This window comes from Mus caroli, unplaced genomic scaffold (genome assembly GCF_978045245.1).
Source record: "Mus caroli unplaced genomic scaffold, Mus_caroli_1 scaffold_4, whole genome shotgun sequence".
Taxonomy (NCBI): domain Eukaryota; kingdom Metazoa; phylum Chordata; class Mammalia; order Rodentia; family Muridae; genus Mus; species Mus caroli.
Window position 1 is genome coordinate 23009005 of NW_028227259.1, and position 26354 is coordinate 23035358.

The window sequence follows — 26354 nt, forward strand, 5'->3', positions numbered from 1 at the left end:
GCCCTGACTGCATGTGTCCACCTTCAGAGGTGTGCACCAGGGGGCGGGGAGGAGGGGCGGTTAGGAGAAGAATGAAGGTAAAAGGCACCAAGACCTTTCGCAGAGCCCCACAAAACAGGCAGAGCACCCAGAGGCTGGGGACCCGGGCAGGCACAAAGGATGGTTATGGGGGATGAAGTCGGCCTGAAGCTGTGTAGTGAGGTCCTGGGTTTGGTGTCATTGATGCTGATCATGTCACTTGTTAAATTGTTTTGCCCTGGTCACACCACCATACCAGTCTGTCCTCATGGCAAGGCATCTGGAAGAAAGTTCCTGTTCTCTGACCAACTAAACGTGTGTCGCCTGCTCTCTTCCTCTCAGGCTGAGCAGGCTCTGCTGCTTAACTGCAGTCCTTTCTGCTATGTCCACAGTGGACCTATGGCTCAGCATTTAATGGTTCCACACATAGGCAGCCCGCAGCTTCTGGGAACCTGAGAACCGTGGGCCACCCTCATGTCCTCAGCATGAAACCAAGGTCTCTCTGCTAGAAAAGTAGAAACCCAATGGTTGTGCTGGACTGATGTAAAATATCCCAGTGCTTTCCCAAAAATCACACAGCAACCCATCACAGGCTCCACAATGAGGGAGGCTCCCATCTGGCTCCCAGACAGTCCAAGTCCATCCTTCCTGCCAGTGCTCCTAGCAGGGTTCTAGGGAAGATAACAATAGTTTAAAAAAAAATGGTGGTGCACACCTTTTATCCTAGCACTAGGGAGGCACAGGCAGGTGGATCTCTGAGTTTGAGGCCAGCCTGCTCTACAGAATATGTTCCAGGACATCCAGGGCTACACAGAGAAATCCTGGCTTAATTAAATCAATAGGAAAAACACATTTTTATTTTTAAATTGCATATATGACTGTGCATTGAGAGTGCAAGTGCCCATGAAGGCCAGGAGAGGGCGCTTGATCTGCTGGAACCAGAGTGATGGTTGTGACAGATTAACATGTGTGCTTGGAATCAAACTCTGGTTCTCTGTAAGAACAGTACACGCATGCTCTTAACTACAAAGCCATCTCTCCTGCCCTGTGGATCCTACATGGGTCTAATGACTCCCACATCTGGCATATTGCTAGCATTTCTGCACAAGACCAGATGGCCCTATCCAACTTTTCAAGTCCAGACCTTGACAGAAGAGAACATAATCTCCAAAAATGGGGAAGTACTCAGAGGCAGAAGGGCCTCCTATCAAGCAGGCTGGTTGAAGAGCTGGTCCCTTGCTTCCTGTCCTCTCCTAAGACCACTGCTGTATAGATGAGCTTGCTTCACAAGCCCTCTTCTCAGCCAGAAGGGAGAGGACAGACCAGGTACTGGAGGTCACAGGTGTGGCAATAGGCCTCCAAAAGAAAACCAAAGACAAGTGAGAGCACTTGGAATGTGTATTTGAGTTCTTCAGGAGGGTCCCCACGGCACATTATTTGCCAGTATGACAGTCTAGCTCTGTGGCTTTTGTAAGAAGTCTCAGCTGAGAGCCTGGCAGCACGGGGTTCAGCTATCAGAGCTGGATGCCCTGCCTTGATTAGAAGTATCCAGGTAGCAAGGCCTTGGTTCAGAGCATGGATGAGAGGCGCTGTTTCTTCCTCCACAGTGGGAAAGGTCATGAGGGCAGGTGCATGCCCTGACACAGGCCTCGGGTCTGTCTCCTCTCCAGCCACTCAGGCTGGCTGTAGGGGCACTGGGGCTGCACAGGCCACCTTGTTGCTAAAGAGGCGTGAGAGGCTGCGCTTGGCTGCTGGCCTGCGGGGCAAAGGTGGCACCGACTGGAGACCACGTACATCCCAGAGGCGCAGAGCACCATCATGAGAAGCTGTGTAGAGTACCTGGCCGTGCACCTGTGGGTAGGCAGGACAGCTGTCAGTCATGAGCAGACTTCCTCCCTCGCTTCCCTGGGGCAGTAGGGAACTAGGCAGGGAAAAACCTACCTGGAGACAGTTGATGACAAAGGTGTGGCCTCGGAACACCCTCTGCAGCACTCCTGACTGGGCATCAAAGGCCCGGGCGCAGGCATCCCCACTGCCTGTGAACACTGTGGACACACAGTGGTATACTAGACCCTTCCTGGCTGCCACTCTGCCACCTCCCCAGGACTAGGACAGGGTGAGAAAGGAGAGTGGCCTCCTAAAGGTCAGATGGCAAACATCTGTAAGCCTTCGGAAGTCAGGGAGGTCACTGAGGGCCCCAAGAGTGTGACTGTCAGCCTATACTGTCCTGGAGTGGCCCTGACTTTCAAGGCTCTCTCAGGACCAGGTACTCATCTTATACCCTATTGGGTTAGGCAGGTTACTCTGCCTCCTGGTTCTAAGACAGTCACTGTATCCTGCAGGCTCTCCACCCTGCCATTCCATCCCTTGTATCTATTGGATCAGCCAGAACCCATCCACCCTTCTCAGAGAGGGATGTAGCCTTGAAGCAGAGCCCAGACTCTCTGGCACTCTCCTGTACTTGACAGCCCATCTGACTCCCTCCTTAAGGTCTTTCTCTGTCATTACTTGGCTTGGTGGTGTTCTGGCACCAAGGACACCAGAGTCCCTGCAATAGTTGCTAGGACAGGATGGCTGAGTGCCACCCCATGGTTTCTGGTGCAACGAGAGGGCTCTGAGTCCTTTTAAATCAGTACTAGTAAGGCCAGTGATAAGGCCCACGTAGAGTAGCCACCCAGAGAATTGAGTAGTTTATTGCCATCCTACACTAACTTCCCCGGAAGCTGCTCTGACGCTGAGCAGACCAGCAGGTCACGTGGCAGACATGCAGGAAGCACGGACACACTAGGGAAGACAGGAAGAAAACCACGGGGGCCTGTTAGTGAGCCCAGAACTACTGCTGGTGGCTGGGGTGGGGGTGGGGGAAACTGTTAGGTCCAGCTAAGAAGTAAGGATGCTGGGCTACTTATGTACCCTTCAATACACCTGGCCAGGGCAGGCTCCTGGGTATCAGCTCCCGACAGACCTAGAATCTCCTGGGAAGAGAATCTCAGTGCAGAATTACCTAGGTCAGGGTAGCCTGAGGCAGAAGACTCGGGATGCAGGAGCACCATTTCATGGGCTGGGGGCACCCTGAGTAGGCAGTCAGGAGCAAAGCCCATTCTGTAGCCTTGTTGGCAAAGACCAATAGCCAAGCTCTGTCATAGTGGGAGGGGCCATGGAAAGTGACTTCAGCACAGCAGTGCCAGTTTCTGCCAAAGGGAGGGGCACAGGAGGCCACCTGGCAGTGTCTGGGGCTAACTGTTCTGTGCTCGGTTAAGAGAGAGGTCCCTGGTCAGGGAGCAGAGCTGTGCTTCTCTGTTAGGCTGTCTGCCTAGGGCTCGATATCCATGCTTTCTCCCCTCAGCAGCTTTACATGAAGTCAAGCTCATTTTTCACTAGAAAGATATTTGTAGACTCCCTATGGGAGTCTAACACCTGCTTCTGTTAGGTGCTCATAAACTAGATGGAAGAGGACAAGCCATCAGTGAAGCTGAGAAAGTGACGAAGGCTCAGGTGTGTGACCGTTTGGGACCCAGAGCAGAAAGCTTCCTCCCTACCCAACAAGACATTTTTTCCAGAGCAACCATGACTCATCTCTACAGAAGTGTACCATCTTGGACTGAGACCCCACCTTTCCTGCACAGAACCGTCAAAACTGCACATGGAACCCGAGGGTGGGGTTTCCCTGATCTCAGAGGGACCTACTCAGCTAGAAGAAGAAAAGAAAATGCCCTTAGCTCTTCCCTCTGCCTGCCTGCCTCAAAGACCACACAATTGCTGGTTTTCCAAGAACTACCTTGATCCATGTTGCCCCACTTAAGATAAAAGACGTGTGTTATTCAGGAGTCATGGGTTCCAGCCTAAACTGTCAGCCTCCCTAAAACAACAAAAACCTCATTTCATCTACTGTCACCTAAGGCTAGGTAAGGTTAACCCCATGGGCCTGGCTGCATTAAAGAGATGTTTCTGTCTCACCTGGAGATTAGAATGGGACCAGCTAGCTCAGTCAGCAGAGCATGAGATGCTTAAAGTGTGTCCCTGAGACACGAATTTAACTCTAGGATCCTGAGTGTCCACGCCTCCCACGATCTCATAAAGGTGAGAAGAAGTCCTAAGCCCTTACTCAAACCTTCTGTGCATCCCTCTTGGGAAGCAGGTGCCTGGAGAGGGACGTCTTCACCTTAGTCACCAATGAAGTGGGAAGGTGGTAGGGCTCAGTGATAGCAAACCATGCAGGCAGGAGAGGCAAGAGACAAACTAGGAAAGGAAGGTAGGGTGGGCAGCCTGGGATGGCCAGGACTGATCACTTACAGGTGCCTGCGTGGTACTTGAGGGCACTCACGCTGTGTCTATGTGCTGGAAAGGTGCGCACCCTCTCCCCGGTATCAGCTAGCCAGCACTTGACAGTTCTGTCTGCACTGCCCGAGTACAGGAGCCGATCTGTGAGCTGTAGGAAAAGCAAAGGGTCAGCCCGTTGGCCTTGATAGCTGAACAAACCTCAAACTGTTCTCTACAAGGCAGGAAACATTAGCAGGTCTCAATGGGGAAAATCAGGGTGACCCCAGAAAGTACTCCCCACTATCCACTACAGCGCTGTACAATGCTAGCTTCTCTCCCCTGGTGTGTCTAGGTCCCAAAGGCAGAGCACACTCAGCCTAGAAAACCCTGGAGTCCCCAAGCGGAAACCACTAGACCTTATTAAATAGCTCTACAGACTCCAGAGCCATGCAGACCCAGACAGAGCCTGCAGACCCCACACAGAACCTGCAAATGTCAGACAGAGCATGCAGATCCAGATAGAGTTCTGCAGACCCACATAAACCTGCAAATGCTAGACAGAACCTACAGTCCCAGACAGAACCTGTAAATGCCAGACAGAGCCCCGCAGATCCAGACAGAGCCTGCAGACAGAGACAGAGCCCCATAGACCCAGACAGAGCCTGCAGACCTAGACAGGGCCTCCCATCCCCATACGGCCCTGCAGATCTGAGAGCTGCCACAGACTCAGCTTCTTTCCGCTATCTGGCTATTCCTCCTCCACAGGCTCACTAGTGAAGCCTTGGTTCCCAGCTGATGACGCTGGAGAGGTAGCAGAGTCTCGGGAGGATCCTAGGAACCCTTATCCCAAACTGGCAAGTTCAATGCCCCCAAACATAAACAGAAGCCCCCTGCCTACCCTGCCTATACATTATTCTCATCTACAACAGGGGCCCCTAGAACTCCTGGCAAGTCACACTCTAGGTGAGGGTCAGGTTACTTTCACTTAAAGTCCCCAAGAGACTAGAAGGAAGGCTGTTGTCACCACTAGCATATGTTAAGTGAGAAAATTGGTGCCCAATTTTAAGTGAGAATATGAAGGCTGATAGTATACTACCCCAAATACAGCAGCAGAGGCGGTGTGGTTAGACTCTCCTTGCATGTCCTGACTCCAGGGGGAAGAAAAAGGCTCTTATCACCAAAGATGGAAGCTCAGGTTCAGCAAATACAGACACAGGACAGGCTTTCAGGGTTTTTGTTGTTGTTTTTGTGTATGTATGTACGTGAGTTCATGTTTCTAGTGTGTGTGCATGTGTGTGTGCATGTATGTGTGTATTGTGGATGTGTGTGTCTATGTATATGGAGAGCTCATGTCCCTAGTGTGTGAATGTGCTTGTGTGAACATGTGTGTATGTGTACATGCATGTGTGTGTGTGTGCGTGCATGCATGGATGTATGTCCATGTATGTGGAAAGTTCATGTTCCTAGCATGTGTATGTATGTGCAAGTGTGTACATGTGTATATGTGTGCATGTGTCCTTCCTTTGATAGTGTTCTGAGCTCACTAAATTAGGCTGTCTAGATAGCAAGTCATAGGGACCCGCCTGTCCCTGTCTCCAGAGCTGGGATTATACTCATGTGCCACCATACCCAGCTTTTTTGCTTGGTGCTGGATGGACTTGGGTCCTTAGCTTGCATAGCAAACCTCAGAGCCACCTCCAGCCCTGTTTTTCCAGACAGGGCTTTGAAGCTGGCTTCAGATTTCCTCCTGGCTCCATGCACCAGGACTCCAGGTATTCTCACTCACACCAGCTCACACCGGCCTGTTCAAAGTCCCTTTCTCTGTCAGGTCCCTTCGGTGGCACTATCTCCTCTTGGGACATTTTCATAAATCTTCCTCTTCAGCCAAACTAGGCTCCATTTTCCTGGCAAGGTCTGCACTTCTGGGATCTGAACATATCTCCCCCAAAGCACAGGTCACACACTTTCCCCAGAGCAAGACTGTGTGGGTGGTGGTCTGGGGCCAGGCATAGTGAGCACCTTTAATCCCAGTACTCAGGCAGAGGCAGAGGCAGAGGCAGAGGCAGAGGATCTCTGTGAGTTCGAGGCCAGCCTGTCTACATACAGAGTGAGTTCCAGGAAACCAGGGCTGTTACACAGAGAGACCCTGTCTTGAAAAAACAAAACAAAACAGAACAGAACAAACAAAGCAAAAACCAAAAACGAAGGATGTTTAGACCACGAGAACTCCACTCACTCCGCACGTGAAAGGATAGACGGTCTGATGCTCGGAACAGGTTGGTTCCATGAACTGGGCCTACCAAAGGTGTGATACTACGAATGGGCTTGAGTTCCCTCAATTCCCACCCTCCAGCAATATGACAGGGCAGCAGGTGGACGGGTCTCACCTCCAAACAGATGACAGAGCCCTGGTGCTCCCGGAAAACCCGCAGCTGCTCCCCACTCAGGATGTCCCAAGCGCGAACGGTGGCATCAGTGCTGCCTGTGAAGGCTGTGTGGCTGGACACATGCAGCACCAGGCACAGCACTGCACCTGTGTGGCCCCGAAGAGTCTGGTGGCAGCAGCCACTGGCTACCTGCCACACTTTGGCTGTGTCATCTGAGCTGCCAGTCACTAGGAGCCCACCACCCATGGCTGCCTCCAAGCAGGGATCTTGGGGCAGGTCCTTGGGAGCAGAGTAGGCTAGTGTCAGTACACAGTTCCGGTGGCCCCGGAACTCTTGGGACACTTGCCCTTTGTCCACAGTCCACACACGAGCTGTCCGGTCATAGGAACTGCTGAAGAGCTGGTCATTGGCAACTAGGATCCTGTGGGTAAGAGGGGAGGAGGTCAGACTCAGATCACTCAGGGTTGAAGGAATCCACCCAACCATCATGGGCTAGCCTTGGCACTTCAGCTGACATGGCTTCTAGTCTCCACCCTGGTCCACACTCAATTTCCAAGATCCAGTCCAACCATCACACTTCTGCCTGTCTCTCCCTCAGCCACCCACTCGTCCTCCATTCTTTCCCTCGGTGACAAACCTGCTGGCCTGACCTTTGTTTCAGCAGGGAACATATCTCCCTTATAACACTATCCAAGCCAGATGCATATGAGGAAGAGGGGAAAGAGGAGAAAAGAGGAAGGGGACACAGGTTTTCTGTTTAAAATAGGACAAAACAAACAAACAAACAACACTCAGGAAGCTGAGGCAGGAGGATTGCTTTGAGTTCAAGGCTAACCTGAGTTACATAGTAAATTTAAGGCAAGTGCAGGCTGAAGAACAAGAGCCTGCCTCAAAGAGCAAAGCAAAGCAAAACAAAAGCAAGGAAGACAGTCTAGGGCTATGGGAGACCACCTGGCCTCCTTGGAAACAGTCTGGTAAGGTGATGGTATATCTGGAGGGCTATAAGGAGTCTGGGAGGCTCAGAGTGTACTCAGGGGTGACCAAGTGAGACACAGACAAGCCACGGTGTGGAGTGAGTCTCTGCTGTCAACAGGAGAGACCTTGCCACTCCAGGGCACAGGCTAGACTCCAGACACATGACTGGCAGGGGCAGGCAAGTGGCCACAGGGAACTCTGGGTATGAGGTATTAGAAGGGCAGTCATGCAGCAGGCTGGCTCACCCCAGCACAGAGCTTGAGTCAGGGGTAACTACTGACAGCTCCCACACTGATAAATGCTACCACCTCCCCAGAAGAACACATTTGTCTTTGGAGAACTTTACACAAAACCTCCAAGGGAACATTTATACATCTTTGTTAAGAACTCTTGACTAACCTAACAGGTATAGCCTATGCCTGGGATCCAGGCACTCGGGAGTCAGAGGCAGGTGGATCTTTGAGTTTGAGGCCAGCCTGGTCTAATTCCTGATTTGTTGAGAGTCAGAACCCCCTTGACAAGAACCTATGATGTTCTGGGGGCGCGGGCTGTTTTAAGCTTACACCATATGGGGTGCTCTGGAGACACTGGAGTTTGCAATGGTTAATCTTGATTGTGAAATTGATGAGATCTGGAGTCACCATAGAAACAAGCCTCTGACACATCTGTGGGAGTTTCAAGGTGAGGTTGACTGAAGTTGGAAGCCTCATCCTAGGTGGGTGACACTGGTCTATGGATTGTGGTCCTAAGCTGAATATAAAGGAGTAAGTGAGCTGAGACCAGACATGAGAGCTCTGCTTCCTGGGCTGTGGACATCAGGTGATCAGCCACTTCATGGTCCTACCTCCATGCCTTCCCCTCCATGATAGACTGTCGTAGTGAGTTGGTGTGGTACAAAAAGCTAAACACTATACCCCAAGACCTGGTTGCTCCAAGAGCAGATCTTCATTTATACCAGTACCAGCTTTTGTCGTGTAAACCTTACCTCCCAAGTTATCCCCTCCCCACCCCCCCCTTTTTTTTTTCCCGAGATAGGGTTTCTCCGTATAGCCCTGGCTGTCCTGGAACTCACTTTGTAGACCAGGCTGGCCTCGAACACAGACATCCGCCTGCCTCTGCCTCCCGAGTGTTGGGATTAAAGGCGTGCGCCACCACGCCCGGCTCCAAGTTATCCTTAATTGGTTAATAAAGATGCCTACAGCCTGTAGCTTGGCAGAAGAGAGGTGGGCAGGGCTTGAGAGCCTGAGTCTGGGTTTTAGGCAGGGACCATGAAGAAGAGGAGAAGAAAAGAGAAAGAAGAAAGAAGCTACTATAGAGTAGGTGGATTGTGAGTGCATGGCCACAAAGGTCAGCCTGTTGGAGTTGGAACAGCCCAGGGAGAACATGGCAAGTGACATATCGGGGTCATTGACAGGGAAGTAAACAAAATAGCATAGAGGGTTGATACCTGCCCAACTCTAGTGCTTTAAGGTTTATTATAAATATAAAGGCTTCTGTGTCTTTTATTTGGAAACTAATGATATAAAGTGGGATAGAAACCCCCAAGTAATATTTACTACAACAGACTGTACCCACGTAACTGGCTCCCTTACGTTGCTTTGGGGGGAGGAGTCAAAGCAATAAGCAAAGAAGTCTCCAGGGGTTAAGTGGGCCCCATGCAGATGCAGCACAATGTACAATAGGGACAATCACACACAGCCTAGATCTGCAGACAAAAGTGAGCACCAGGCTCTCAGGCATTTGAGAACATCCTTCTTGTTGTGGGTTTGGAACAGCGACTGGTGGGAAATAGTGTATGTACTTATGTACTTGTGTGTTTGTATATGTTCTATCTGCGCATGTGGATCGGATACATATTGCACATACATGTGGACATTTCTATGTATGTGTGCTTGAATGCATCTCAGTTATTATGTATGTGCTGTGTATATGTATGTTTATAGGAATGTTCTTTTTTTTTTTTTTTTTTTTGGTTTTTCGAGACAGGGTTTCTCTGTGTAGCCTGGCTGTCCTGGAACTCACTTTGTAGACCAGGCTGGCCTCGAACTCAGAAATCCTCCTGCCTCTGCCTCCCGAGTGCTGGGATTAAATGCGTGCGCCACCACGCCCGGCTATAGGAATGTTCTTATTGATACATGTTATAGGTAGTTGTATGTCCTTGTGCTGTGCCTTTGTGTGTATTATGTACATTACGTGTGGATACTAAACCTTGTAGGGCATAGTTTTTGCCTTGCTTAAAGAACCTGGTGAGCTACTTGAGGTCAAGCTGGTTGTCTGAGGGTGTGGACTCTCACCCAACTAGGTTGGCTCCTGATTGATGCCACAGTTTCCTTCAATAAGTTCCTGTGGAGAGGGGAGGGGGTATTCTGAGACAGGGTTTAACTCGAAGCCAAGCTGATCTGGAGCTCACTCTGGAGATCAGGCTGGCTTTGAAGTCACAGAGATCAGCCTACCTCAGCTTCCCAAGTGCTGGGACAACTGACAAAAGCTATCATGTGTCAGTGACATCTTCCTGGGAGGAAGCCAATTTGACCTGTGCAAGCTGATTCCTTGTGATCTCCTACTCCTGCAGACACCTCCATGCTGTCAGGCTGCCATCCGCTGTGGATCTAGAGCTGCAGCTAGGTTGAGTAGCTAATCTGCCTGTCTGGAGGCCCACACAGTACCCCTGACTATGACACATCCCCTCCTCCATGTCCATACAGAAAGACCCTTGGGCCCAAGTAGGGTCCCTCCAGTCAACATGACCTCAAGGGTCCCTATGCTGGGCATCTACTTAGGACCTGGAAGCCAAAGTAACCATTGTGTGCCATAAAAATAACATCAAGCCGATCTGGTCAGCAAATGAATCTCCTCTGCTCAGGCCCAACCTAAATTCAACAAGGAAAAATTCAGACCTTGAAGAAGCCACAGGAAAGGAAGTTTTAAAATAACACCAACTGTCTCTTCCTCCTTCTCTGAGTCCCTGTTTTACCATCAGGGTCATGGAAGCAGTCTCCTCTGGAACTTGCTCCCACCAGTGGGTGCTACAGCTCCAACACTACTCCTCACACACAGAACGGCAGTTATGATATGTGGGTCCCTGGAGAGTACAGACTAATTAATATATGTTAGTGATGTCTCTTTCCTGTGGCTCCAGTGTCCAAACAGCCTGCTCCTGCAAGCAGTTAGCTACACTGCTCAATCCAGTCCTTCCTTCCTTCCTTCCTTCCTTCCTTCCTTCCTTCCTTCCTTCCTTCCTTCCTTCCTTCCTTCCTTCCTTCCTTCCTTCCTTCCTCCCTCCCTCCCTTCTCTTTCTTTCTTTCTTTCTTTCTTTCTTTCTTTCTTTCTTTCTTTCTTTCTTTCTTTCTTTCTTCCTTCCTTCCTTCCTTCCTTCCTTCCTTCCTTCCTTCCTTCCTTCCTTCTTCATTGGATATTTTCTTTATTTATTTTGTTTTTTTTGAGACAGGGTTTCTCTGTATAGCCCTGGCTGTCCTAGAACTCACTCTGTAGACCAGGCTGGCCTTGAACTCAGAAATTTGCCTGCCTCTGCCTCCCAAGTGCTGGGATTAAAGGCATGTGCCACCACTGCCTGGCAGCATAGTTGTTTTCTTAACCCATGCCACCAGGCTTTGCTGACCTGTTCACAATGGATGTGTGTCCTCTGTACACCTGCAGACACTGTCCGGTTCTCACATCCCACCTCCGGATGGTGCAGTCAGCACTACAGGTGAAGGCAGCTTCATCCTCCAGGTGACAGAAGGTCACATAGCTCTCATGTCCTACAACGAGAGGAAATATGAGCTGACCAGGTATGACTCTTGTCTTCCTGTGTGTGCACGCAGATAAAGGAGAGGGAGCAGCAGAGAGCGAGCGTGTGAGGCAAGTCTGGAAGAGACTTGCCCTCCCTCTATGACAGGGACAGAGGTCTGAATCTGTAGCCCAGACTGGGCTCACAATCCTGCCTCAGCCTCCAGGGTGCTAAGGTCCTAGGACAAAACCACCATGTGCAGTGAGACTGTCCCTTCTGTGAGTGTGTTTGTGTGGTGTGTGTGTGTGTGTGTGTGTGTGTGGTGTGTGAAAGAGAGAAGAGAGAGAGACTGTCCCTCTGTGAGTGTGTGTGAGACAGAAGAGAGTGTGAGACTGTCCTTTCTGTGTGTGTCTGAGTGTGTGTGAGAGAGACTGTCCCTTCTGTGAGTGTGTGTGTGTCTGTATGTGTGTGTGTGTGTGTGTGAGAAAGAGAGTGAGACTGTCCCTTCTGTGAGTGTGAGTGTGTGTGTGTGAGAGAGAGAGAGAGACTGTCCCTTCTACCTTCTGTGTGAGTGTGTGTGAGAGAGAGAGAGACTGTCCCTTCTGTGAGTGTGTGTGTGTGAGAGAGAGAAAGAGAGGGAGAGAGAGAGACTGTCCTTTCTGTTTGTGTGTGTGTGTGTGTGTGTGTGTGTGAGAGAGAGAGAGAGAGAGAGAGAGAGAGAGAGAGAGAGAGAGAGAGATACATACATACATACATGCATACATACATGTGTGCGCATGGGCATGGAGAAGATGTCATGTTCTACCATTCTCTGTGTCCCCTTGAGAGTCTCTTACTGAACGTGGAGCTAGGCTAAGGATGAGCAAGCCCCAGTGGTCCCTGTCTCTCTCCTCCACAGCACTGGAGTTATAGTACTTTGCAGAACAATCCAACGCTCTCCATTTCTCACTAGGGTTCTGGGAATTGGAACTCAGGTCCTCCATGTCTAAGTACCAAGCACTCTCACCACCGAGCCATGTCTCCAGGGACCTACTTCTCCTCCAGTCTGAGATGTTTTCACGTAGCCCAGGCTGGCCTTGGACTCCTGATTCTCGGGCATCTACCTCTCACTGTTGGGATTAAAAGCATGTGCCCCCCCTCCCCCAGGTCTTTAATCTCATTTGAGAATCTCCATTTCGTGGCTGAAGTGAGGCAAACAGAAATGCTAGCAATGCCCTGGGCAGGACTGAGCTGATTAATTTTATTTTAGGTCTCGGGTTAAGCTTAGCTTGGAAGAACATGACTTCCTGGGTTCTAAGAAACAGAATTTTAATAAAGAAAATGGTTCTCTCTTCCCAGAGAGCACATGCCAGGCAGCTCTGGAAACAATGCAAGATTAAGTAAACGGAAACAGCAGACTGTGTTTCCCCGAATACACAAGTTGGGGAAAAAGTTGAGGGCAAATCTGTTTGGCAAAACACAATCAGGGTTTTGCCAGAGTTTATAAATATTTCTTAAAGTTGTCAACAAACTTTCTCTGAGAACAATCTGCCTACCCCTTCCCCCCTCCTGTCCCAGTGTCTCTTAGGGTCTGAGATACCCCAAGAGAGGTAGCCAAGGTGAGCCATACCTACCAGGTTCTGGCATGGGCATGACTCCAGGGCTCCCTAATGGCTTTGTATGGAAGTTACTTCCCATGGCCCCCTATTAACCCTGGATGGGCATCACCACCCATGGCCCCTAAGGATCTGGGCCAAGGTTGGCTGAGGCCCAGAGCAGATGGCCCAGCAGTGCCCAGCTGCTGACACCCCGTCTACACAATGGGTCAAGTGCAGGAGTGAGTCATAAGTTGAACCATGAAGAGGTACTTGGGAGCCATGGACAGCTATTGAGAAACGGTACCCTGATTCTGGGGCACCACAGACATAGCCTGGCTGCTGAAGACTTGAGGTACAAGCAGATTTGTGACATATTAGGGCAAGAGGGACTGAACGCACCGACCACAAAGGAAAGAGGCAAAAGATGAAAGCACCAGTTTTCAATGTAAAACACCTTCATATATGACTGCAAGCCAGGCTGACATGGCAGCCTCTGCCCCCTGCAGCCAGGCACGAAGCCAAGTGAGATCCACAGCACTCAGGACTGAGAAAGGCAGCCTCTTCCACTCTTCGGTAGTTCACTCTTCAATCAGCGAACATGCCAGCCAGCAGAAGGCCTGGACTCGGCTGTGCCTGTTCCTTTGTCCCCTGCCTCCACCCCCACTCCAGCACAGTATACTAGCAAAATACAGATGGGCCAGACCCAGGGCTGGTGGGGTCACCACAGACAGAGGGTGGGAGGAGCTGTGTCTGCCAGCTCTGGGCCTATCACCTCTAGGGACCTCGTCTGGCTTTCAGCTGTTGGAATTGTGCAGAATAAGCAAAAACTCCAAGCTGAAAGTAAATATTTTCAAAGGGATAAAGAATGCAGATAAGATGCAGTTATTGCACTCAGAAAAGCAGCTCCGGGGGCTCCTGCCGAGGCAGCAGCCCTCCTCGCCTTCCTGGGTACCCACCAGAGGATGCCTAGATCTGTCGTTCCCGTTCCCTCTGCACAAAGGAGAAGTGCTCCAGGACCCAGGGCTGCAGGGGACCCCCAACTGTAACAAGTCTCTGATGCAGCAGGAGCAAGGCCTCTCTTCCCTGTCATGGCTTTAGCCCATTCCTGGAGTACACACAGGAACTGCAATTTGTCACTTGCCATGTGACCCTCACTCCTCACCTCCAGTTGGGTTCACGCAGTGGGGACTCTAGGCCGGAATGTTACTCTGGGCTCTGACACAGGGCTGCCTCAGGCTGGCTGTGGCCCTGCAGTAAAGGTCCCCTCACCCCAGAGGAAGCATCTCCACAGCTGTCTCCCCTGGGAGGAGTGATGACCCGTTGTTCCACTCTGGATACTCTGTCCACTCTAGTGTTGCTGTCTTAGAGGCTCACGAGCCAGGTCTCTGAAATACAGTCCTTCAGCAGGTGACACCTAGCACCCAGATGTGCCAGAGTGGTCATTGTAAAAGGCACCAGGACCCATGGTCTATCTGCAGGCCTTCACTCAGAACTGAGAGTCACACGGGCCTTCTGGGAGGAAATCAGGCCCGTCTGTTCCCAGCTCCCCGCCATCAGACACAGGAGACAGGGCCCACTCCTTCAGCACGAGCCCAGCCTCACTCACTGCCGACCACCTTCCCCTCAGTCTTCTGCACAGGACAGGGAACCTACCACTCACCAACAGCAGGCCTCCAAAATGCTAACCCGGGAGTGCCTCCTGCTGGGACTGAAACACATTGTCCTAGAATTCTTTCTTGAGCAGACCTTGATTTGCCTATGTGTAGCAGCTCTTAAGCTTGTAAGGGCACAGACAACTCAGCAGTTAAGAGCACTGGCTGCTGCCCAACAAACGGGCTCCAACCCTAAGACCTAAGTCTACATAGAGGTCAGCTCTCCACAGAATGAACTCCTGCATTCACAGGCAGTACACAGGGATGTAGGCTGCCTCTGGTTGGCCATGTGGCCAGGGCACAACTTCCCTATAGCAAGATCCTGAGAAAAACTAGTAGCCACAAGCAGCCGGCAGCTGTGGACCAGCTTGGCAGCCTTGGACAAGTCCTCTAGTTCAGTCTGGCTTGGGGGATGCTAAGGCTTTACTCACCACCAGACAGCATCCAGAAAACAAAAGACATTTTGCATCAAGAATTAAGTCTGCCTTTGTTCATTTCTGGTTCATAAACTGATGGTGTCAACACGGCTTGTAGAGATGGCTCAGCAGCTAAGAGCACTAGATGTTTTTACAGAGGACCCAGGTTTCATTCCCAGCACCCATGTGGCTCACAACTATCTGTATGTCCATTTCCATAGTAATTGGTGCCCTCTTCTGGCTCCTTGGGTACCAGGGACAAACTTGGTGCACAGACAGACACAAAGGCAAAACACCTAGACATAAAGTAAAAGTTTTAATTAAAAAAACTGGTGTTGATCCCAGTCTACAAAATTTAATTACATACTAAAGTAGTATACAGACATAAATCTTAAAATATAAGTTGTGAAATAAGCATTAAGTTATCTTTACTGGGGCTAGAGAGATGGCTCATTGGTAAAGAGCACTTATTGCTCTTCAGAGGTCCAGATCCCATGCGGTCTTCTGGTGTCTCTGAAGATAGCTACAATGTACTTATATACACAAGGTAAATAAATAAACCTTTTTCAAAAAAGATCTCTTTACTAATTAAGTGTGATGGTACATACCTCTAGCCCTAGTAGCCAGAGAAGGAAGTATGAAGACCACAAGTTCAAGGCCAACCTGGTCTATACAGTCCCAAGCCAGCCACTGCTAAACAAGGAGACACTGTCTCAGTTAGGCAGCACCTGGAAAGCAGAGGCAAGTGGATCTCCAAGTTCGACCACAGCCTGGATTACAGCCAGGGCAGCCAGGGCTACACCTGTCTCAGCAGATGGGGGGCGGGGCTTGGGGCGGAAGAGGGGAGGTTATGAAGATAGTCTAGAGCAGCTGCACCACACCAGGACCTGATTGTGATCCCCAGACATGGGGATATATGCTTGTAATCCTAGAGTGGGAGGTAGAGACTGGCAGATTGCCTAGTTAGCCCCGCCTACTTGGCAAGTTCCCAGCCAATGATAAGATTACCACCCCATACCAAAAAAAAAAAAAAAAAGACCGGTCCTGAGGAACAACAGCTAGGCTGAATCTCTGGCCTCACTCGTGTGCCAAAACAAAAGGTGTTGGGGGGCAGTTGTGGGGGGGTTAATCCTACAAATATCTTGGGGATAGGGAGGCTGGTCAGACTTTGGTTTTTTGCTTGTTTGTTTTTGTTTTTTTATTTTTTTCAAGAGGGGGGAGGGGTGATCACAGAAGCCAAAAACGTGTTAACTCATGCAAATTCAGTCATAATCAGGATCTTACGAGAGAGAGAGAGAGAGAGAGAGAGAGAGAGAGAGAGAGAGAGAGAGAGAGAGAGAGAGAGAGAGAGAGAGAGAGAGAGAGAGAGAGAGAGAGCGATCTTTGAAGGTTTTTGAAGTTTGGTTTGGTTAGTTGCTTTTGGTTTTTTGAGACAGGGTTTCTCTGTGCAACCCTGGCTGTCCTGGAACTTGCTCTGTAGACCAGGCTGGCCTCGAACTCACAGGCCTGCCTCTGCCTGGGATTAGAGGGCTGAGATTATAGGTGTGTGCCACCGTGGCTAGGCTCCTCGCAGTTTAGAAACCAGACTTCAAGACAAGAACAAGCCCAACAGGGAATCTCCAACGGTTTCCCCTTCGGTGGGACAGCTCTCCACTAGGCCAGGTCAGGCATTCCTCACTGGAATGTTGTGTTAGATTTAGGGGACACACAGCTGTGAGGGATGCTAGGTGCCAGCCAGAGCCAGGTGCAAGGGTGACCCTGGAAACTTGGCAGGACACCAGAGCTGCACTGGGATGAGCCCCCGGGGCCAGAACCAGTCTGGAAAGTCTAGACTTTTTCTGGAGAGAAGCATCCTTGACAAACAGGGTTGCAGGGGAGTTGTGGACATAAGGCTCCACAGGTTGGTTGTGGTGAACATCAACTGGAAACACCAACCAAGCCTACATGGTGTAGCACCTCTAACCTCAGGCTTTTGGGAGGTGGAGTCAGGAGGATCAGGAGTTCACAGGCACTCAAGTGTGCTGGGTGGTTTTATGTCAACTCAACACAAGCCAGAGTCACCTCAGGAACCTCAGTTAAGAAAACCCATTCATAAGATTGAGCTGTAGGCATACTTGGAAGGCATTTTCTTAATTAGTGATTGATGGGGGAGGGCCCAGACTATTTTGGGAGATGCCATCCTGGGCTGGAGGTCCTGGGTGCTATAAGAAAGCAGGTTGAGCAAAGCCATAATAAGCAAGTCAGTAAGCAGCACCCTCCCTGGCCTCTGCATCAGCTCCTGCCTCCAGGTTCCTGCTCTGTTTGAGTTCCAGTCCTGATTACCTTTAGTGCTAAAAGTTTCCTCCCAAGCTTGCATTTGGCTGTGGATGCTTCATTGTAGCATCAGTAACCCTGGCTAAGACAGTGAGTTTGAGACCTGAGGGTGATATGAAACTCTGTCTTAAGAAACCAAAATCAAGCCGGGCGGTGGTGGTGTACGCCTGTAATCCCAGCACTCGGGAGGCAGAGGCAGGTGGATTTCTGAGTTTGAGGCCAGCCTGGTCTACAGAGTGAGTTCCAGGACAGCCAGGACTACACAGAGAAACCCTGTCTCAAAAAACCAAAAAGAGAAAAAGAAAAAAGAAACCAAAATCCAACAAACGGCCAATTCTAAGGTTCTCCTTGGGAGAATCCTTAGAGCTAGCCCTAAGAACACAAACTCATGAAAACCCCAGACAGTCTTTCCTTGGGAAGCAACATACTTTACTTAAGCTAACAGCTCTCCTCCTGTGTGAGACCTGTCAGTGAACACTGGTTGTGTGTGGAGGTTAGAATATGGACCACTTTGTAGCCAATTCCCCATCTTCACACCAGCTCCCACATACCTGTCAATTCAATGTTCCTCCCTTTGGAGCCGTGAACTACTTTATACTGTTTTCACTTCAAACTGATAGCGTAGGAATGAAGCAGGTTTGAAGCTAACTGTTTCACTGGAAGGGCTTGGGCCAGGCCACCCAGCATTTGCTGATCCGGGAGGAAAAGCTGGAGATAAGGAGCGGTACCTGTGCAAAAACCTTGGCATGCCTCCTCTAGTCCGCATGTGCGATTGCAAAGGCCAACAGCCGGCTTGGGGCACCCCATAATGCAGGGTGGGAGCACCCAAGACAAGGCTGGCCAGACTGAACAGAATATGAATCAACAGGTGGATATGAAAGGCACATTATGCATTTCCGTGCGATAGTTCTCATTTCATTTCAAATATGTAAGATAGACTTCCCTATTCCCCAGAAGTTTGAACCAATCCTCTTTCTTCTGGCCATACTTGAAATGAGGCCAAAAAGGTGCTTGGGGGTGGGGAGGAGTTGGGGTTCAAGTCTCAAAGGTGCCCTTCAGCCCTGGGCAAGTCCCTAACAAGGTAACACCGGTTCCATGTAAGGATTTCATGGGACTGGTTAACAAAAGGATCTTTCATTGGGGTGCGCGCCTTGGTGCGACCCACAGTCAAGCACACTCGGGCTCTCACGGCTTCCCGCCAAGAGCTCAAGGGCTGGGGGAGCTCCTGGATGAGCAGGAGCTAGAGCCCTACTCTTCCAGAAGGAGGCTGCGGGGCCCGGAAGAGTGAGGTCTGGGTGCGGTGCAGGTGAGCGTGAAGAGGCGGGAAAGGTCGCGAGCACGCGCGCCCATCTACCTTGCAGGAGCGCGCAGCACTGGCCGTCCACGGTGCTCCAGAGGCGGGCTGTGCCGTCCTCGCTGCCGGTCAGCAGGCGCTGCCCGTCGGGGCTCAGGCTCAGCCAGTTGATGCCCCCGCGGTGGTCCGCACAGACCCTCAGAGCCGACCCGCTGCTCCCCATCGCCGGCCTGGGGTAAAGAGGCGCTGAGCCCGGCTAGAGAGCGGCGCTCCAGCGTCCGCTCGTGGTCCTAGCGGGGCTCGGCCAGGCAGTGGCCATCGTGGGGGGTGGGAGAGCGCCTCGTTCCTGCAAAGGCTCGAGGTGCGGCGGGGAACAAGGATTATGACTCTCCACCGGTGTCCTCCGCTCTCTCAGCTCCGATGCAAGGACTCAGGTGAGACCTCCCCTACTCAGAACCTTCTCGGGGCTCAGGAGGGGTGGGCGCTTCTACGCAGAGGAGCCCACCAGGTCTGAAGCCGGTAGAAGAACCCGGGAAGCGGAGCGCGGAACAATACAATCCAGCCTGGCTCCTCCTCAGAGACCACCCCCCAACCTGTCCCCTCCCACTTTTCGGGCCGCGCGCCAACCCCCACCCCAAGACTCCCTGGTCGCCCTCCGGGAACAGAACTCGTTGGGGATCGCTTCCACGTGCTTCATGTACGACCCTTCCAACTGCCTAGGCTGGATTCTGTTCCCTGTCACTCTCGCTGTTCTTGTCCCCAGAGCCCAAGGCAAGAAGGAGGTGGACCGAAGAGTCTTGGAGTCTTGGGAGACCCCCGATGAAGGGCAGAAGCTGCGGAACCCTGAGTACGCCCTTTCTGGGAAATAACAAGCACACCCCAAATTCTACTTGGGCCAGGCTGGATCCTGGCCGTTGGGGGTTGGAGGTAAGACCAGAGGTCAGGTTCGCCCTTCCTCCCATCACCACCCCACCCCCAGCTGGGCGCGCGCCTTTGAGGTCCCACTGAGGTCTGCAGGAATCCTATACCCAGCCCGCAGCCCTCCCGGAGCTCAGTCGGCTGGTTCCTATTAGAGCAGTTCCGGGTGCTGACTTTGCTGGGGGCGGGGAGGGTGACCCCCAACTCTGATCCTCCAGGTCCTAAAGATCGCAGAGTTTCTCGAACCTTCCAGGGCTCTTTTTGGAGTCCAGAAAGAAAGGCTGGAAAGAGATGGTTTCGAGGAGGCGGTCCTCAGGGTGATGTGATGACCTGCCTTAATCACTCTGGATGACCCCATTCAATTCCAAGAAAACCCCAGAATGGGTCCCGCGGCACAGCCGGCTTCATTCCCCGAGTGGCAGTGGCGCAACCAAATACATGAGCTTTTTTCTTTCTCCAAACTCTCAATCAGCTTAGGAGACACTGAGGAGCCAGCTGAGGGTGTTAAGGAGTGTTTTGATGGGGTCTGGAATGTGGAGCTGGTGACCACAGGAAGGGTAGAGGAGTCAGGAGCCAGAGTGTCCACTAAGGGCCCATCCTGAGTTCATCTGGTACGCTGACCTTTAGAAGGCATTTGCATCATCCCGGTGAGGAGACTGGTGGGTAGCTGGCTGCACAGGTGAGCAGTAGGGGTTAGAGTAGAGGTGTGTGAGCAGTGGGCACCCTAGAGCAACCGTCCTGCATGCTGAAGTGTGGGATGAGGAAACTGAGACTGCTCACCTAGAGAGGAGCCAGAGGATGCAGGGACCTGCATTCTCAGGAGGAGGACTTGTGCGAACACATTCACAGCCTCGAAGAGCTTGGCCAGCAGTGGGTCAGGCAGGGCAGCTACATTTCCAAGGGGTCACGTGGTATGTGTTACGAATATAATGCAGCGGCAGGAGTAGGGGGTACCTGGCAGTCTCATACCAAAGTGTACCCCTGAGAAAACACACTACGAGACAGACCTGGTATAAGAGAGGTTTATTTGGGGGAAGGCGAGGGGAGCTAGGAGCTGGAGGAGGGGTAGAGGCAGACAGAGCCACAAGGCAGAGATGTGGGGACAAAGGACAGAAATGGAGGCCAGCAGGGAACACATGGGAAGAGAGAAAGAGGGGGGTGAGGGAGTAGAGGCAAGCATCTCTTACAAGCTGCCAGGCCACCCGCTGGTGATGACTTGACTGTTGCTAGGTCCCTGGAAGAAGTCTAGTGGAATTGTTTGTAAACCAATAGTATGAGCACAATGGGACATCTACACTTCTGGTTTGCCCTCTACTCCCCAGAAAACCACCTGTGCATCCTCAGCCCCTTAGCCACCAATCCCAGAGCCCACAGATTATAGTCAACTGCCTCCATCCAACATGAAGAGTTCTTATCCTCATCGAATCCTCATAGTTGGGCACATCTTTGGATGTTAGAAATGAGTTCAGGGGCTGGAGAGATGGTTCAGAGGTTAAGAGCACTGACTGCCCTTCCAGAGGTCCTGAGTTCAAATCCCAGCAACCATATGATGGCTCACAACCATCTGTAATGGGATCTGATGCCCTCTTCCGGTGTGTCTGAAGACAGCTACGGTGTACTTACATATAATAAATAAATAATTAAAAAAAAAAAAGAAATGAGTTCAAGGTGACAAAGAAAAAGACCACCATTCCAACCACAGTGTCCAGACAAGTCAGACTTTTCTCAGAGAGTGTGCTTAGGAAGAGCTTGCACATCAAGACAGGAAGTGCAGCTGGGTGATGGTGGCGCACGCCTTTAATCCCAGCACTCGGGAGGCAGAGGCAAGAGGATTTCTGAGTTCGAGGCCAGCCTGGTCTACAGAGTGAGTTCCAGGACAGCCAGGGCTACACAGAGAAACCCTTTCTCCAACAAAACAAAACAAAACAAGACAAGAAGTACAGTTGGTTTCTAGTCTAACACTGCTAGAGTCTCTTTTCCCCCACTGGCTGCCGCTGACCTTACTCACCTGGCTAGTCTGAAAGAACTGGCTCATGGGAAATGACAGAGAAAGGGGAAGAGGTCACTGCTCCTGGGAAAAAGGGGTCAATGCTCTAGACCATCCTAGAATGGACTGGTGGGCCTCTAAGGGAGAGGATAAAAGTCTTACAAGGAGAAAAAAAATATTCCTAAACACAGTGTTATAGTATTAGATAGAAAAAACTCATATTTGGTATTCCTTCCAGTGGAGTTGAGCACTGTGGGCTTCATTTCCAGGAGGCCCAGTGTACCCAGTAGCTGTGTGGTTGTGTAGTTACTATGGTGGCTTGGGCCATGTCTTTGCCCTTTTCCTTTACTGAATAGCTGGGAAATTCAGCAGACTATCCCTGGAGACAAGAAAGTTGGGAAGCAGCAGCCAGTCCCTCTCAGCCTGGAGCACACACAGACACACACACACACACACACACACACACACACGTCCCAGCAGGAGCCTGAAATGCGGAGTGCTGGGAGAGCTAATCACTTGTGGAATGCCAAGCACCCGTCCATCCGCAGAGGCTCTGTGGGGTGGGGGAGGGAACGGCCACATTCCAAGAGGCAGAAGGAAAGAGCAGACTGCTACGAAAGAACTCTAGCATCAGTGAAAGCGACCATTTGATGTCATCCCCAAAGCTACACAATAGCTGCAGTGTCACCTGTTGGGAAGTGACCCTCCGGGGACTCTGAGAAACATCTAGAGAGGGAAGCACTTTTGGAGTCCCTGTCATGAGCTCACACAGTCAGAAACATAAATGATACATTGTGTCGTCTCACAATATCAGAATTTATTATGGAGCAATACATTCACAAGGTGTGCAAGTGGAGCACTTTGTCAGATTACCCCTCCCACCATGCTCTCCTTGATAGTCTAGAATGAGGCAAACACAGGCTTTTTTATTCAGTCTAATTATTAATATTAATTTTCAGACTATATAGTACACATAGTAAATTAATTACACAGGGGTTAAAAAGGCAAGGAGTTTCAAAGAGGCTTGAGACTCCAAAGCTGGGTAACTGATAACCATATTGACTATGTGGGGGAGAGATATTAGATCAGCCGGCACTCTCTGGAGAAGGCCTGCAGCTGCTGTTGCAGGGTCCAGCTGTAAGGCCGGAGTTCAGCTATAGAGCCAAGTCCAGCTGTTGATGTGGCAGGGCAGGAGTGGGCACGGAGTCACTGATGGGTTTGGGTGAAAGAATAGCAAATCTAGGCAAGATCTAGCATGAGAGAAAACCCAGAATAGGCTGTGTCAGCAGTGAGGCTGAGCAAAGCTGCAGGAAGCCCCGTTGGTCTGTCTGTGTGCAGGAAGCAGCAGGGAGTTCTGGGCTTGTCTGCAGGTTGATGTGCGCACCAGGTGGTCAGTAGGGGCTGTCACCAGGCCTCTGTGAGACAGTTACACCATTTTTTTGTTGTTGTTTTTTTGTTTTTATTTGTTTTTTGAGACAGGGTTTCTCTGTGTAGCCCTGGCTCTCCTGGAACTCACTCTGTAGACCAGGCTGGCCTCAAACTCAGAAATCTGCCTGCCTCTGCCTCCTAAGTGCTGGGATTAAAGGCATGCGCCACCACGCCCCGCCAGTTACACCATTTTATATATGTCCAATAAGTTCTCGGCCAGGCTTTCCTGATGTGGTTTCAATGCTCCTGTGCCCAACAGTACTACTTCACCCTATTAGGATCATACAGTGGCCCTCTCTACTCCCAGAGTGTCATTTTTCAGAGTGTATTTCATGACTTGTGCCAGACAGATACACAATCATCCTCTGTTCTCAAATAGATCCCAAACTGCTTGTAAAATGGAATCTTTCCTGGCAAGGCAAGTCTGAAAGCCATTGTTATACAAACCCATCCTGGGTACCACTCAATAACGATACCCTGTCCTACATTCAGTAGGCGCACGCCTTTAATCCCAGCACTTGGGAGGCAGAGGTAGGCGGGTTTCTGAGTTCGAGGCCAGCCTGATCTACAGAGTTCTAGGACAGCCAGGAATACACAGAGAAACCCTGTCTTGAAAAACCAGAAAAAAAGGGGGGGGGGGCGGGGGAAATACTCAAAATCAAAATACTTTTGTCTATCAAAAGGCCCACAGCTGTAATCTTAACACTTAGGAGCCTGAGGCGGCAGAGTTGTGATTTCTAGGCTGTCTTGGGGAGCTCAGAGAGACAGAGTGAAGGTAGAGCAACTGTTGGGAGATTGAAAAGAATCCCTTGGAACAAAAGAACCTCACAGAGCTGATAGAAGTGTGAATGCAGAGCACACCAAGAACCTTCAGTCAGTGCCCAGCTTTCAAATGAAAAGCGGCCTGGGACCCGGAGAGATGGCCCAGTGGCCATGCCCACTGCTCACATAGAAAGACCAGAGCTCACTTCCCAGAACTTATGTATTCAGACAGGAAGATCAGTGGCTCTTGCTGGCTTCCAGCCTGGAAGAGATCTTCATCAAAGCAAAAAGGTAGAACGTTGGGAGAGGGGTGGGCCTGCAACACTCTGCGCGCACACCCATACACACATTTGTGCACCTCATGTGCACACTTGCACACACACACACACACACACCTTTTATTTTCCTAAATAAAATATACAAATGAGTAATGAGCATATTTGGTTTATACCCAAGGGAAACAGGCAGGCAGCAGGTAGAGATGGCTCAGAGGGTTAGAGCTTGCCACCAAACGCATCTGCAGGACCCAGGTGCTAAAAAGATAGAACTGGCTCCCACAAGCTCTCCTCCGACCTCCAGAGTGTGGCCTGTTGTACCCAGGATCACAGCCTAGGGGTAGCACCATGCCCAGGGGACTGGTCCTGCCAACACTGATCACTAATCAAGAAAATACCCCACAGACTTTCTCACAGGCCAGTCTTAGGGGGGCTTTTCTCAGTTGAAGTTTCTCCTCCCAGATGACTCTGGCTTCTGTTGGACAAAAGCAAAACAAAACACAATGAACCAGGATAAGAGAGATGGATAAACACACAGGATTTTCCTTGCAGGTGATAGAATATTCTAAAATGACTCTTATGATGTTACACATTAATATACTAGAATATACTACACACCACAACTGTGAATATACTACACACACAACTGTGAATATACTACCCACAACTGTGAATATACTACACACACAACTGTGAATATACTACACACAACTGTGAATATACTACACACCACAACTGTGAATATACTACACACACAACTGTGAATATACTACACACAACTGTGAATATACTATACACCACAACTGTGAATATACTACACACCCAACTGTGAATATACTACACACACAACTGTGAATATACTACACACCACAACTATGAATATACCACACACACAACTGTGAATATACTACAAACACAACTGTGAATATACTACACACACAACTGTGAATATACTACACACCACAACTGTGAATATACTACACACACAACTGTGAATATACTACATACCACAACTGTGAATATACCACACACACAACTGTGAATACACTACACACCACTAGAGTTGTACATGAGACCACATCTCAATAAAGTAGTTTCTCTGACACGAGCTGCCACAATGCCTCCACAAGGATGGCCATGGTTTAAAAATGGAGAATCACAGATGTTGACAAGAACAGGAGACAATTGTAGCCACTTTGGAAAGCTGTCTGTCCCTCCCTGAGGCCAAGCATCTTGACTCTGCTCCTAGGAGTCACCTCAGAGAACTGAACACATATCCACATTCAAGTGCGGACGTGAATGTCCCCAGGTGCCATCAGTAGGTGACCAGGTGGACAGATGCTGTGTTCACACGGGGAGGTTTTATTTAGTTAGGGAAGAAAGGAAAGATTGGTCCAGGCCATGGCATGGGTGAGCTTAGCAAGCATTCTGCTGTGGGATGGAAGCCAGAGTCAAAAGAACTAGCATATCATGATCCTGTCCAGAGGCAGACAGACAGACAGACAGCAGGTTTGCAGTTGCTAGAAGCTTGAAGGAGGGTCTGAGGTGCAGCTGTGTAATGCACACTGGGTTTCCCATGAAGGTGAGCTCTGTACAGACAGTGGGCAAGGCTGGGTGACATGGTGAGTGGGCTTCCTATCCCAGAGTAGCACAGAGCAAAATAGTTACCATGGGATATTTACTTAGATCTCTTTCTTTGAGACAGGTTGTCATGTAGCCCAGGCTAGCCTCAAACTCACCACCTAGCCTCAGATGACCTTGAATTTCTCTGATCCTCATACCATTACCTCCCAAATACAGGGATTACAGGTACCGAATCACACTCTATTTATATGGCTCTGGGGACAGAACCTAGGCTTTCTGCATACTAAGCAAGCACTCTACCAACTGAGGTTCATCTCTGTCCCACTTGTGTTTTTTAATGTGTGCACGCGCACACACACACACACACACACACACCAACTTTTTTAAAGAGATGTTTAATGAACCTGCTAGATAATTACTATTACTGAATAATCATGAGAAAATTAAAATTAATGTTTAGAGCATGTGGTGGTTTGAATATGCTTGGCTCATGGGAAGTGACACTATTAGGAGGTGTGGCCTTGTTGGAGATGGTGTGGCCTTGTTAGGGGAAGTATGTCACTGTGGAAGCAGGGCTCAAGGTCTCATATCTATGTTCAAGTCTGACCGGTGTGATCCAGACTCTCCTCCTGGCTGCCTGCAGATCAAGAAATAGAACTCTGGGGGGAGAGGGGCCTTGTAAGGGGGGGGTACTTGGAGGAGAGGGCTGCAATCTGGATGTAATAAATAAATGTGATTAAATAAATTAATTAATAAAAAAATAAAACAAGCTAACAAC

The 26354-nt window shown here is 50.3% G+C and overlaps 1 protein-coding gene across 1 annotated transcript; it reads right to left on the reverse strand.

Moving 5' to 3' along the window:
* Positions 1-986: 986 nt before the first annotated feature.
* Positions 987-19190, reverse strand: Wdr86 (WD repeat domain 86). The gene is made up of 6 exons (XM_085836120.1): positions 18683-19190; positions 11260-11401; positions 6666-7086; positions 4312-4447; positions 1960-2063; positions 987-1869 (listed from the first exon to the last, which is right to left on the reverse strand). Exons 1-6 carry the CDS (start codon positions 18843-18845, stop codon positions 1693-1695), a joined length of 1143 nt encoding a protein of 380 aa, XP_085692246.1. The 5' UTR covers positions 18846-19190; the 3' UTR covers positions 987-1692.
* Positions 19191-26354: the final 7164 nt, after the last annotated feature.